Source organism: Pieris napi, chromosome 16, assembly GCF_905475465.1.
Source record: "Pieris napi chromosome 16, ilPieNapi1.2, whole genome shotgun sequence".
Classification (NCBI taxonomy): domain Eukaryota; kingdom Metazoa; phylum Arthropoda; class Insecta; order Lepidoptera; family Pieridae; genus Pieris; species Pieris napi.
Window position 1 is genome coordinate 6,018,769 of NC_062249.1, and position 15,296 is coordinate 6,034,064.

The following is a 15,296-nucleotide window of genomic DNA, read 5'->3' on the forward strand; positions in this document are numbered from 1 at the left end:
TCCGGTAATTTCCGGTTTCCAAATATCCATATTTATTTAGAGCAAGTTGCTCGTAATTTATTTAATTAACTATTTGTTTTTTTTGTTCTCCTTTAATACTGGTATTATATTTCTAGATATAAAATGCTCGATCGCATGGAACAAGATCGCAAGTTGATGTTATTCCAGCATTTGGGTTTCGTTCATTGCCCGATGAGGGAACATTGCCCTGCTGGAGCGAACTGTCTCGATGCGACATTGCCGGTTATATTGAATACTAGAGTTGGGTATGTAGAATTAATTATAACTGATTCTCTCCAGTACTAAGTTTTTCTCTAGAACGAATGAAATAATTTTTTAAGAATAATATTTTTTTCTGATTACGACTTGTATGGATACAGTGATATGCACAAACAGCATTATATAATGATTTCGTTTGACATCGTGATATCATAAATCGTATCAGCCATTAGTTTATTGATCCCTTGATAAGTACTATATGAGTAACAAAGAATTTGTTTTCCTTTTCTTATACTGTTTACGTTATTTTTAAGGCAGCTTTTTTTTATTAAGTTAATATTTAATAAATTTCAGTTCGCTGACGTCAACGGGCGAGTCTCAATGTCAGGCGGGACCGCCAGCTGCCCCGTGGGCACTCACCACTGATACCAACCAAATTAATGTCATCATATTAGGGGTATGTTCACATTTTAATGATCCTTGATAGTATCAATATATATATATATATACTATCTGACCCGACAAACGTTGTTATGCCATTTATATTATTTCTAGGAAACAATTTTTTTAGTTCAATAAAATTAAGGGTTGTATGTATTTTTGTATGCTGTATCATAAAAAAAATAAAAACTAAAATTTGTATCTAAAAATAAATATTTAGGCGTCCACCCTTAACATTTAGGGGTTTGAAAGATAGTAGCCGATTCTCAGACTATGCCTAAAAAATTTCGTAAGAATCGGTCGAGCCGTTTCGGAGGAGTATGGGAACGAACATTGTGACACGATAATTTTATATATTAGATATTTTAGTATAACAGATAATAAACGTTCATTACAAATCTGTAGTGATCGCAGAGTGAACTTAACCATGATTTTTAAAAATTAATTATTAAAAAACTGGATATAATTAATCAGAATAATTGAAAAAAAAAACATTAAAAATTCTATACAAACAAAAATAATTAAATGTTATATTTTTGAAAACTTTGTGTTTCCAAAACTATATATATTCGCATGTTACAAGATTTTTATGAAGTATTTTTCAGGTCGAAGATATAGCGTGTGAGTTCGGTAAGCGGCTAATAGCGGGTTGTGATGGCGATAAACGAGTGAATGTTGCTTCTCAATTATGGAGAGTCGAACAAAAACTTGCCTGTCGAGAGATTACTGAGACTCCTAGAGATTTTGCCCCTAATGGTAATATATAAGTGTACATTATTATCTACAATTTTTTTTTAAATTTATTTATGCACTTTTTGCATTTTCCCTTCAGTATTCATTAATAGTGTTGCCTGGAAGAAATCAAGTGAAAAACCCGCCCGTTGCCTTTTTAATTTATGTTATCTGTAGATGTACCAAATATAGAATGCAAGAAAGTGTTGATAAATAAATAAAATATAGTAAATGAAAATTTGATAAATTTTGTGTACCAATATTGCCATTTTTGTTTGTATTTTATAGTGAATGTTGTAGCGGTAAAAAGTATTTACTTTTGTAAATTTTGCTTTAAAGTGAAGAAAATTATTTTATTCACTGTCAAAAGAAGTTTATCAAAAATAAATTAATAACATACTTTTTGAAACTATATTTGTCTCTTCACTATTGATATAGTTAGTTCTGTAAAACAAAGTAGTATGGCAAATCTGTAGTCCTTAATGTCAGTTTAAATTAAAAGTTTATCTCTAATATTAGATGCGTGAACATTTTTAATAGCAGTTGTATATAGAAAATTTAACTTTATAGGTTACTTCTGTGTATACCAAGACCAAGAATCGTTTGAATACATCAGAAATTGCGCTGAGAAGACACTCCTGTCCAGTCTAGAGCAAGAAGATAAATTGCCTTTTCAGGTTTGTTCTTTTTGATATTTTAATTTATATGGCGTAGTACGTAGTTAAGATATATTCTTGGTAGAATTGCCAAAATCCGTTTAATTTTGTTCAAGTGACGTCATGAATAATTTTAGATGTAACTAAAATTGCGGTGTAAAATATGTTTAATAGCTCTTGAAAGTAGATTTAAGTTTAATTGACCTTCTACGTATCAAGTTGGATTTTATATTTTTTAAAGATAATTATTTTTGTTCTAGGGTCTTCCATTAGTAGTGATATTTGTTCAAGACGATGGTATGGATAAAAAAGAGTTGGCTCGGTTACAGGAAGAAGGACAAAATCTTGCTGATAAGTAAGTTCTTCGTATTTTATCTCCCATAATGTTCTTAGTTTGAGGCCTTAGTCTAAATCTCTCCTAATTAATATAAACAATGATATTTATTATTATAAATTATTATTATTATTTTTTTATTATTTATTATTTACTTATTATTTTGTCCCATTCGGTGTCGGGACCCTTGGTCCGTGGGGTCCTAGCGCTTTAAGGCTTTTTAAAGAAATTTCGAAAAGGTTAGTCGACATCACAGGAGACCGAAGATCTGGCAGATACCTCGGACAAAGAATTAGTCTAGCAATTCAAAGGGGGAACGCTGCCAGTATCTTCGGAACCTTGCCTAAAGGGACTCCTTTTAATGATATATTTTAGTTTATGTTAAGTTTAGTTATTTATTTCAATGTATATTATTTTATTATTATAAGTATTTAGTCATTGTTAATGTGATCTATATAGCCATATTAATATAAACATAGTTTATAATTAGAGAACCTATAATGCAATTCAGTATATTAGCAATATCATGTATATTACAGTTTGATTACTAATGTATTTGTTTTTATTCGAAGATGTTAATGTAACGATGTTTTCATAAAAATATGAATTCCGTAAGTATTTTTTGGATATATCTAATTTGTTCGTCATTTTTGTTTTCAGTCTACACTGTTCCTATATGGAAGCATCAGTCAACGAATTGGGAACTGAAGCGTTAACGGCTGACGCAGTGCAAGAGTTGATTAGGGCTAATCGCGAAAAAGCCAGTTATGCTCATTTGTATAGAGACCTTATTGTGTGCTATGACGCTGATATACGGTGAGTTATTAACGCCAGTGAATTAAAAAGAACCTAATTTTAGTTAAGTAATACTTATAGGGATAGAGAAATTCCAACCAAGAACTTCGCAAATAATTAAATTCAGAGTTTTTTTTGAAGTGAAACTTCTTTATCGACGTATGTCAGAAATTTTGTAGCAAATCGTCACGTTTTTCGGTTACGCACCATGTTGCTTTTTGAAGTTAAACTTCTTTATCGGTGTTGGAAAAAAATTACCGTCATATTTTTCGGTTACGCGCCATCTTTTTCTTGTCCCTACCACGGTTGATCCGAAGAGATTCGAAGCCATTAATAACAAAAATATATAATAACGATAACAATGATAGTAATAATTCTATTACAATTAATGACATTCTGTAATAATCTTAGTAGTAATAAGGTAAAATAAAATAATTGTATTTGTACCTATTCATGTCTATGATGATAGAAGCCTTTTGTTAAAATTTATCTAATTTAACTTAACCAATTTCTGTAAAGTTGCATATAGTAGATCATTTTTCGAAAAATAAGGTCATAAAGAAGTTTTACTTCTTACGTGTGTACACCTAGGACACGCACACATTTTTTTTTAATACCTAAATTAATATTGTAAATAATATTTTCAGAATAATGGTTTGCATGTTTTGTGATGATCCGTATTCGCCGGATCGCGTATTAAGTCCGCTACTTTTACATCGAGCGTGCTTTCTTACGGGAGACAGATCGATTGTCATAGAAACATTTCTCGGAGACTCGAAGCGTAAAGTCGAGGTAAGTACCTCTTTCTTAAAAGAAAACTGTCAAACTTGTCAAATATAAAGGGAAAAATCCCTTTATATTTGACAACAAATCTAATTTTTTTAGTACTTAGGGATGATGAAACCCTTTGTTTGGCTTTTTATATTTATCATAACTAAAGTTTTTTTTTTGTTTAATACGTCCTAAATTTTCTTGAACGATTTGTCGTATTGTGACAATTTGTTTCTAAAGGTTTTTTTTTTAATTGCGCAGTTTAAAGTTCCGCATTATTACAGGTTATTATATCAAGTTTCCACGGCGCTAGTCAGTTTAGAGAAGAACTCATACATGGTTTTATATTAATTTACTCTGCGAAACGAAAAGCGAGCTTGGCAACTTTGAAGTACGTACCTACCTACTTTTAAATAAATTACAATAAATCTTTAAAGGCTTAAAATATCTTGTCAATTCTGTAGGCGCGTTTTGCCTTTGTCCTATTAAACGGGACTTACTTTGTATTGTCTTTTATTGACATAACTTTTACACATTTAAATAAAATCCTTTTTTACCGGATTGAAGTTATCTCAAGATAAACAATCCACGAAAATAGAGGACACCGTGAGCCATTTCTGCCAAAACCCTCCATCTTTTAGTCGATACCAACTCCGGGGAAATAAATACAGATAATACAACATCTTCTACAGCCGTGATACTTTTTGACATTTAACACTTTTTGTCTTCAGTCACGTGTAAATTTATAATAATACATAACTTCAATTCGGTAAAAAAGGGACTTATTTTATAAATAGAAGAATTATGTCATTCACGTTTAATTCTCACTGTTTATCTATATTGGAATTCTCCTTATGAGGATCCGGTCTGAGACAGATACACATTTATTCTTTGCTGTATATATAAGTTGGTGATGATAGTAAACATGAAAAAAATACTTAATACAATAAAGTAAATGAAAACGATTAAATCTTCAGCGCATTTTCAATGAACATTCCTAATCTGCCAATACAAATGGTGGCTGTAACGGATGGAGGGGGTTCGGCAGCGAATACCTTCTTTGGCACGGATTTAGGACACGCCCTTATTACGGACGGAAATGCAACTGCAGATCGTCTTGCGGCCCACTTCACTACGTACACGTATAGCAATACTGCTGAAACTAAAGGTTGGTTTTCACTATTACTTCGGTTTTATCTTCTAAAAGTAACAGTGTTTTTGTGTCTAGGCTATAGTCGCTATTTGGATAAATGTTTTAAAGTAATGAGTGTATTACTTTAGTTGTAGTATACAATTATAGATAGTCCTGTGTGCTTAGTAGTTCACCTGCCCTGCCAAACTAAGATAATTATGTCACAGTCAGTGAAATTAATAAATAGATAAATCAGTGGGGCTACAACTTTTTTAGGTCTTGGCCTCAGATTTCTGAATCTGTTTCATGATCATTTTTAAATAGGCAAGTAGGTGATCAGCCTCCAGTGCCTGACACACGACGTCGACTTTTTGGGTCCAAAACATGTCGCTTTCCCATGATGTTTTCCTTCACCGTTCGAGCAAATGTTAAATGCGCACATAGAAAGTCCATTGGTGCACAGCCGGGGATCGAACCTACGACCTCAGGTATGAGAGTCGCACGCTGAAGCCACTAGGCCAACACTGCTCTCTGTGAAATTAATACAGTTTCAAAAGTTGGTCAGGGAGATCTACGAGAATCTAATATTATTTATGTTTTATAGCCGCCTTCTACACGCCGTTCTTTAAAGAAGTATGGGAGCGTAAAGGCGAGATCGAGCGCGCCTTTCGTATGGAGCGACCGGCTGGTCCACACGCACATAATTTACCCGATGTGGCAGCGGCGAGACCGCCCAGAGATCACGGTTATCATCTTGACCATCCGTAAGTTTTTAGTCCTTCGAGCCGGAATTATTTGAGAAAATCTGTATGTCCTGTAGTTTTAGTGACCAAGTATTAGTTATTTGATTACATTGTCTTGGTCTGCTTCCAGTATCGTGTTTGTTGTCATGGTCATCGTTTTTCACATGGAAAAGACATAGTAACAATATCAATGTAACCAAAAAATATTTTATTTAACTGTTTTTTTTACTTACAAAACCCGATTCTTTCCATATTGTAGACGAAAATATACATTAAGAACATTAAATGTATGTAATAGTGTTTAGTAATATAAGACTAAAAATATATCTATTATTTATATAGAATGGAGCACAAATTAACAAACTCGTTGGACCTGCTCATTGGACCAGATTCACGCGCCGATATGGATTCGGAGTACAGTGACACTATGAATAATTCCAAGAACAGAAGTTTCCTCAAAGGTAATTTCCTCAGATATATATTGTTTTATAATAATTGTATCTTGTAACAAGCATCTAAATTACTTTCAGAATAGAAAAGAAACAAATTCTTTTGAATTCACTTAGACTGTATATTATAAAATGCTCATGGAACAATGTCTAATTTTTATTCATAGTAAATTATGTAAATGCAGTTATTCATTAAATTTTTGAAGTTATACTTCTTTAGGCGCGTTATGAAAATGTGATGAGAGTGAAATTTTACAATGCGCGCGCCGTGACACAAAATTAACAGAATAAAGTTGCCCACGAAAGATGCTACGGCATTGGACATAATTTAAAAACAACATTCGAATAATAATAGAATTTATGTTACACTTAGGGTGAGATCTATAGTGCGCACTTAGACTTTGCTCTGACTTAACTATCGAGCTAAGACACAGTCGGTATTTATAGAGCAAACTGCGAATCTCTCCGAGTGTTGGCTTAGCTTAATCCCAAGTCCACGAAATCGACGACTTACCAAAAACTTTGACTATAAGCCTAACAAAAATAATGGCCTAAAATTTGCTTTACCATCATATCTTTTACTGGACTTTTTATTTTTGTCGGTTTTTAATGAACGGTGTTGCCATTTTGTATCGGAGTTCCATAGACTTTGGGAAAAATAGAATTTGAATTCAAAGAAATTATAAATGATCTTGATAAATACCTATGAAATGCATGAATTAAAATAATTACACATTATTATGGTATTTATTGTTGTTTATTTATATTATTTATGTAATTGTTCAAACCCCATTTTTGAGAAATCTTAAAAATAACTGGTGTGATTTTGTTTGTCACCTGGCAGCCCTGGCATATTATAGTGACAACGAAATTCAAACTATAACCTAACCGATGTCTCTCGCTTCACATCTGTTATTTTCGTTTCCCTGAATCTTCTACCATTTATTACCTGACTACCCTAAAAAATTTGAGATAGGAGTGGAACATATGAAATTAAAAAATCTGTTAGAAATAGAATTTCTTCAACAAAAATATAAATTAGTATTAGAAATATGTATTACACTTAAAAAAAGAATCAGAAAATAAATGATTAAAATGAAACAAGTTTTGTTTTGATATTCTTTATTACCAAACAAATTACCTAGTTAAATTGTGCAATCACAGATTGCCGGAATGCTAGACCTGTAGGAGATCTTTCATTGTTTCTGTGTTACTCAACTTCTGCTGTCAGCAAGATCACCATCATCATAAGCATCCCCTCTCTGTATGCCTATATTATGCAATACAGCACAAGCTATAATTATATATAACTAGTATTTGTCAATTTTGACTGTAGTCCTAGCTGTAAACATAGAAATTTCCTTTTTCACACTCCGAAAAACCTTAAAAAAATATGCCTAGTTCTTATTTGAGAATAATTATAAATATTGTCAGCTCTTGTCATTGGATTTAAAAGTGTTGTTGACATGAAGTTAAGTGCTGGATAACCGCTGTCACCTACTAAAACAGGCATTTTCTAAATATCCTGCTGTTGTGTGAACTGCCAGGCCACCTAGTCACTATAGCAAATATTTCCATATCAGGCCCTATTATTGCTTGCACATTTACAGAAAAATACCCTTTTTTATTTCTGTATGCTTCAGAGTGAGCGATACCTTTGGGTCTATTAATTTTTATATGGGTGCAGTCAATAGCTCAGATTATACTGTTTAGGCCATGGTGAGTATTATATATAGATATATAGATCTTCCTAATTCTTCAAACTTCGTTTTGGCTATGTTCATATTTCTTGGAAAATTTACAAATCTAGGAAGTAATTTACTCAACTCTGCAAAGACTTTATTTATAATTAAACAGACTGTAGATTGGCTTATGCTGTTCAGATCACCACACACCATCTGTAATGTCAATAAATTATTATTAGTCACATATATGTTATGTTTCTGAAAGTCAGAAGACAAAAGTCTTCAACATATGTATTTAAAATCATTTGAGAAGAGGTATAATATATCAAATTGAAAAACCATACATATTATTTATGAACACAATATTACCTGAAAACATCCAGTTGCATTTTTATGCCTTAATGCAATAAGTATTTGCAATTGCGGTAGGTTTGGCGAACCTCTGTTTTTATAAGGTTGCAAGTTTGTAATGATCAGCGTCAGGATCACATTTAATACCGTGTGTTTCAAAATACGGTTCCTTCTTTTGAATTCATTCTCACCGTACAGGATGGAAGGATTTTGGTTTTATTAGTTCCGAACATATACAACACTTATAAGCTCATACAAACAGAAACAGAAAAGAGAAAAAGTGGTTTAAAATTTTCAATTGTTGATAGTTGATACAAATTACAAGTGCTCTGTTGCTGTTGTCAAAACATTGCGATCCGTTCTACGTAATAAAATGATCGTCATCTTTAAATAATTAATACAGGATAATAAACAGAGTATTGCATGAAATGAAACATCAATTTGTATTTTGACATTTTCTGTCTTAGCTTGGGCTTAGCTTAATCTCACCGTTAAAATGTCTATAAATACGAAATCATAGTTTAACCTTAGTGTACACTAAGCAAAGTTTTTCGTAAGGTAAGTCTGAGCAAAGTCCAAGTGCGCACTATAGATCTCACCCTTAATGTAAGAGAATAATAATAAATATTTATTTATTTAATTTTTCAAATGTAAACTGAACTTTATTGACTATAAGGACTCCTTTTCCAGTCTTTGATTATTTAATTGTAATTAATTATTTGCATGCAATCAAAAACTATTTTTAATAATGCCAAAGAAGTATAGCTTCTTACGCGCGTACACGCACCCTTTTTTTTAATCAAAATTGAAATTGAATATACTTCTATAGTTGGTTATTACCTTATGACTAGACCAATCAGGGTGTGGTCTTTGTTCGGGTTCAGCTTCCTCATCAGAGATGAGATACTGGATTTTTGTGTTGGTTTGTGATATTAGTAGCAATAAAACATAAAAATAAAATGTTAATTATATTTAAATGCGTTACGCACTCAAATATTATAAATAATATATTGTCTGGTCAGGTTTCAGCGTATATCCTCCTCCAAGTACTCCTCCGGAACCAGCTCCTCCAGACCATAGAATGCATGGCGATCTATCACGTAAGTCCTTAATTAATATTTGGGATTAATAGTGTCTTTTAAAGATGGTATTAATAGGGAGGGTATCGACTTTTGTATATATAAAAAAAAAACCTTTTTTTTGTAATTCTTAACAAATTTAATTGAGTTTTATCCAATGTGATTACAAATAAGCCCATATATTAAAGTTATCAAACATATTATATCTTATTTCGCTGGGTTTAAAAGTTTGACAATTACGGAGTTGTATAACTAAAAGAATTGTTATAACGCAGCGGATCTCAACTGTTCGGAGGATTCTCTCAGCACCCACGAGTCAGGTGATTGCATGACGCAATTGTTTACTTTATTTGTATGAGGGGAAGGTTCATTATTGTGTAGATAGTCCGTTTTGTCTTAGGTTTATTTGCACCTCATTTCGGTACCATGATTCTTAAAACAAGAGTTATACAATATACTGTAATATTTCTATAATACAGTTTAATAGAAATGAAAAACAATTTAAATTCATAGTAATAAAACAAAACTGTTAACCATGTCATGGTATAGCGCTGTTGGTAATTTTATATCTTCACGCAGTATTTATTGCACATTTAAAAGCGATGCATGAATTATTTATAGATTTAAATTGTTAGAGGAAATAATTATGAATTAGGTATATTATTAGATAGGTTTTTTTTAAGTAATTGATAATCTTTGAAGTGCTACAGTAAAATTATAGTTTGCATGATTTTTAAGTAGAGCACAGATTTTTAGTAGATAATAGTTATTTTTACAATACTATGATTTTAATATTATAGAAATCACAATTTGTTAATTTATTTAGGAAATAGTTGCCAAACATGATTTAGCATATTCCAAATCGTATTATGGATGGTCCATTCATCAATTAAAGGTTCGGTGAATTCATACATACCATAATATTATCTACAGATAGTATTCAAAAATTCAAGCCACTTTGACTAGTTAAGGGATTTTTCTTTAACTTAACCAAGATTCAACTAAAGAAGCTTTACTTAATAATTACATGATTAATGAACAACCTTTAAGCAAACACGTTAACGCGTGCGAGTTTAGACCATTGATCCGTTACTGAAAATATCTTCAACAATTGTTCTTTAAATTTATAAGCTTCGTCACAAATCCTTAGAAATCCAAATACGAAATCTAAGACCGCGGCCACACGATGCGGTAATGGTGCGGTGACGCGGGACGCCGCGCGGCGTCGCACCGCAAGCGCGCCGGACTTGTGACCTGCGAGACGAGGCGGGGAGGTGTAAAATATATTGCCACACCGCAGCGTCCGTGTGGCACCCTACAGTAACGGCGGTGCGGCACCGCACCGCACCGTTACCGCATCGTGATGGCGCGCTCTTAGTAGTGCGTGGTACCGAAACTCTAGAACATAAGAAGCGCTATACCGTTCCCAGCGTATATTCTATTATTTTCATAGTTATTAATTGCACAATTACATGCAAAAATGTGTGAGGTAATTTAATTTTCATAGATGGAGGAGGTTTATGGCAGCCAGCTGGTTACGGGCCGCGTGCATTTACTACGGGAAGGGCGCGACCACACCCACCGCCGCATAGACCCAGACATTCACAAACTTTAAAGGTATCAAAACACTTGTGTGATTAAAATATTAATTAATTTCGTTTAACCTTCTGAAGATGGCTGGAATGTAATCTTGCTGTGTGGTAATTCTGAAGTCCAGGTATTAAGCATTGATTATTAATGTTTAAACCTTAGCTGTTGTAATTGGCCAAAAAGACATAAAAATATGTATGTTTATAATACGCGAGTTATTTTTTCATTATTTTATAAAGTTGAAAGTTTAGATGTTCTACAAGTTCGATTTATTTATTAATAATTTCAGCAACCGGGTAAATTAGATATGAACAACTACACAATGGTTAGTGACGCGTTGCAGCACATTACAATCGGCCCTGCACCAGTTAGAGAGAGTAGAAAGGTGAGTAACTTAACATAAAATTTTGAAATATATTATTCACTTCATCACGCTTTACTCTGCGAGGAACTCCTCCAAAAGAAAATAAAATTTAATGTTGAAATAAGATTTTATTTCTGATAATTATACAGTCTACTCTAGTTAGTATGAACTTCACTAATATCTTGGAAGTTCAGTTAAAAAATGTAAAGTTTTTAGTTCATGCACCTGACTTTATATTAGCTTCAATAAATCTCTTGTAATTGTTCCAGCACTTTAATACTGCCATACATTTTTTTAAATTTTGTTTTCTGTCTGTGGTTTTGTGAAATGTGTATTTCTCTAGTCTCAGAGATCAGGATGGTCTCACGGTCAACAATCAGCGCATCACCATCACCCGTCAGGTGTCAGCTCCGAGACTGAACTTGATGCTCAATATGCACAGGTAGACATTTTTACTGTCTAAAGCTTAGCCTAGAAAAGCGGTGCCGTTAACTAACGGCCGTCATTTACGGTTGTTAATAACGGCCGTCTTTACTTTTTAACATGGCTTTAGGCTCAGTTTAGGCGGTCGTTTTTTGCGTTAACAATACGGGCTTCATAGAATGTTGAGACAGAAATGTATCTACGTTTTTCATACACAGCTTACATGATTTTTCATTGTATTACAGTTAATAATAACAGAATGTAAAGTAAAGATATATCATCTTTATTAATTACAGATAAAAGAAACCAATGAATATATGGAAGCTCCATCTATGACCCGGTTAAGGAGGCACAGAAGACACGAAAAGGTTCCTATGCATCAACCATGTAAGTTCTTTTGTATTACATTTCAAAATATGAAAAAGCAGGCGCAGATTAAATGTATAAATTTTATAGGCAAGTAATTCTGAAAATCTATAATTTATCCTTAATCTTATATATAAAATTCTCGTGTCACAATGTTAGTTACCATGCTTCTCCGAAACGGCTTGACCGATTTTTATCAAATTTTATATGCATATTCAGTAGGTCTGAGAATCGGCTACTATCTATTTTTCATACCCCTAAGTGATAAGGGTTGTCCACCCATAACACTTTATTTTTATTTTTATTTTTTAGACAAAACTTATTGTTTTTATTTATTTATGATACAACATACAAAAATACATATAACCCTTAATTGTCACCCCTCTACGATCAACCCCTATTTTGTATTATAGTTATTTTTATTGAACTAAAAGTGTTTCCTAGAAATATTATTCATGGCAACACGACGTTTGCCGGGTCAGCTAGTATGATAATAAAATTGTTATATGCATACATAATGCATTAACACATTATAGTAGTCTGTGTGGTACACACGTAAATACTTTTGTCTAGGTCTTAGTAAAAAAGATACAATTAATTGTCTCTATACTAGTTGATTTAAATGATTTTATGCAGTATATAATGCAATAACTTATATTTGTAAAATAAAACTTTACGTTACGTCTTTATCATTATCTTACTCGTGTTGAGGTATTAAATATAATCTATTTGTTTTGCTTTCTTTCCAGCATTTTCAGAAACAGACAGTTCGGGATCAAGCGAGGCATCGGGTGGGGCTGCACGCGTACATGCACGTAGACGTCACAACGCACACCATGCACCTCGCCACTATAAGAAACGGTAATTATTTACCTTATTCACTTTCTTCTTAATCCAAAATTCACAAGTTAAAAATCATTTAATCATATAGGTAACACAGTGTACACTTATGAACGTCAATAAAAAATACATATTAATGCTTCTAATTTTACATTTACTGCCTGTTCTCAAATCAAGGGCGTAGAACGGAAGAGAAGAACTGGCAATAAACTCTCCGCCACTTTTTTTAATCGCCATTTTTTTACGCAACGTTTGTAAGGAGCTGCAAACATTACACCATGTTCCACATGACATCTTAAGTAATTAATAGTAATAACATAAATTAAAAAAAACACAAAGACTTGTCCTCTATCAGCAGGAGGCATGGTATTTGGTTTTTAATTTTTTACTAACGCTTTTAAGCTTTCTATAGAATCATCTTTCTTATACGGATCGTATAAATTAAAAAAAAAAAACTTAAATTTAATTTGAAAATATACATTCCTTTTTGATATTAATCATTTATAACCGACGTTATTATAAATTTTAGGTCTCTAGGCAATTTAGTAGCGGTTCAAAGTCCTCGTGTACCAAAGTTAGGTATGTTCGTGGGACCGCCAGAACTTCCCACCGGCTATCGTGCGAGAACGCAAGAGGATAAAGGTAGGTCTAACACGTTATTATTTTTGTTTATTGTTTCATCACCCCTATCACCTCAACGTTCATCGTTTCACAACTGAGCGTTTTTAAGGCAGTTTTTGCTGCGCACCACCAGTGTGGAACCAGCGGTTTATTGTAGTATTTCTGAACCAATAAGACTTAGGGTGCTTTAAGAAATGAAGAATTCTTCAAAGGCCGTCAAGGCACGCGCGAGCTCTTGAATATTGAGAATGTCCATGAGCGGCGATATTACTTAACATCAGGTGCCTCAGGCCCGTTTGCACCTTGTTCTTTAAAAAAAATTGGTTTGTATGCGTGTATTTTGAAAAACGCTTATATGAAGTCTTGAAAATCATATTTATCTATACTAATATTATAAAGAGGAAAGATTTGTATGTAAATATGTTTATAACGAATTGGCTCAAAAAGTACTGGACCGATTTTAAAAATCATTTCACCATTTGAATGCTACATTATCACTGATTAATATAGGCTATTTTAATTGCAAAAAATTGGGATCCCTTCTAAACTACAAAATATCTTTCATCGCATGCGCTGCTAAAACTATTGTTGATAGAATAAAAGAATGTTCCACAATATTAAAGAACATATCAATATCTACAAAAAATGATTAAAAATAAATGACCACCCGTGCGAAGCCGGGACGGGCCGCTAGTATTATATAAAGGTAAATAAACTTAACCACCAAAATGAGTGGTAAATATTACGTAAAAATATAAGTTAAACATTTTAGTCGATGATTCACATTGATATTATTAATTACTTTGAAATGTAAATTTATATTGATTTTTCCAGCGAGTGAGTCGAGTGAGGGTAGTTCTGACGGTGAGTCTCGAAGGCCTCGACCTTTGCCTCCACCCCCGCACCATGAGCCAACGCATAAGGTAATCTTTAAGATTCCCTTTACCAATAAAACGGTAATTATTATTCATATTAAAACATTTATACCCAAACCATATATAGTTATGACAAGGCTTAAAACTAGATTCTAAGTACCAGGTGCCTAACAATTTCATAATAATAATAATAAAAATAATCAGTGGCGCTACAACCTCTTTCGGTCTGGGCCTCAGATTTCTGAATCTGTTTCATCATCATTTTTCAATCAAATAGGCAAGTAGGTGATCAGCCTCCAGTGCCTGACACACGCCGTCGACTTTTTAAGACATGTCGGTTTCCTCACTATGTTTTCCTTCACCGTTCGAGCAAATGTTAAATGCGCACATAGAAGGAAAGTGCATTGGTGCACAGCCGGGAATCGAACCTACGACCTCAGGGATGAGAGTCGCTTGCTGAAGCCACTAGGCCAACACTGCTCACTTTTCATAATAGACCTATAAATAAATAGACATCCTGAACTTTTCATGATGCTTTGTAATATAATTTATTAGAAAAAAAAATCTAGCATATCTTCATTCCCCTTATTTGTATGGAAATTAAATTTATTCAGGCTTTATTTAAATGATTTTTGTATAGATATTAGCCGGTGAATATCCGTCGTCTGCGCAAGATAACTCATCGTCAAGTGCGGCGGACTCACGAAGGAGGCCAACAGCCTTCAACAAACATGATAGGAGACATAAGGTGGACTTTTTAACTAACAAAATGTCAAAAATATTTTAATAATTTTAAGTCAATGTCAAAAATAATTTTCTTAACAAATCAG

General features: G+C 33.0%; 1 protein-coding gene across 5 annotated transcripts in view; it reads left to right on the top strand.

The window, feature by feature from the left end:
- The window catches only part of LOC125057540 (rho GTPase-activating protein 190), a 36,915-nt gene that overhangs the window by 14,472 nt on the left and 7,147 nt on the right, over window positions 1–15,296 (top strand). For 3 of the 5 annotated variants that reach the window (XM_047661296.1, XM_047661295.1, XM_047661294.1), the window contains exons 13-33: window positions 117–266; window positions 574–676; window positions 1,266–1,416; window positions 1,963–2,069; window positions 2,309–2,403; window positions 3,043–3,198; window positions 3,825–3,969; window positions 4,233–4,339; window positions 4,926–5,116; window positions 5,685–5,844; window positions 6,166–6,284; window positions 9,331–9,408; window positions 9,663–9,707; window positions 10,895–11,004; window positions 11,267–11,362; window positions 11,685–11,783; window positions 12,061–12,151; window positions 12,880–12,991; window positions 13,500–13,612; window positions 14,426–14,547; window positions 15,107–15,214. In XM_047661296.1, the coding sequence (XP_047517252.1) occupies window positions 117–266; window positions 574–676; window positions 1,266–1,416; window positions 1,963–2,069; window positions 2,309–2,403; window positions 3,043–3,198; window positions 3,825–3,969; window positions 4,233–4,339; window positions 4,926–5,116; window positions 5,685–5,844; window positions 6,166–6,284; window positions 9,331–9,408; window positions 9,663–9,707; window positions 10,895–11,004; window positions 11,267–11,362; window positions 11,685–11,783; window positions 12,061–12,151; window positions 12,880–12,991; window positions 13,500–13,612; window positions 14,426–14,547; window positions 15,107–15,214 (2,458 nt within the window). The remainder of the gene's footprint in view (window positions 1–116; window positions 267–573; window positions 677–1,265; window positions 1,417–1,962; window positions 2,070–2,308; window positions 2,404–3,042; window positions 3,199–3,824; window positions 3,970–4,232; window positions 4,340–4,925; window positions 5,117–5,684; window positions 5,845–6,165; window positions 6,285–9,330; window positions 9,409–9,662; window positions 9,708–10,894; window positions 11,005–11,266; window positions 11,363–11,684; window positions 11,784–12,060; window positions 12,152–12,879; window positions 12,992–13,499; window positions 13,613–14,425; window positions 14,548–15,106; window positions 15,215–15,296) is intronic. The other 2 variants (XM_047661297.1, XM_047661298.1) reach the window with 2 other exon arrangements.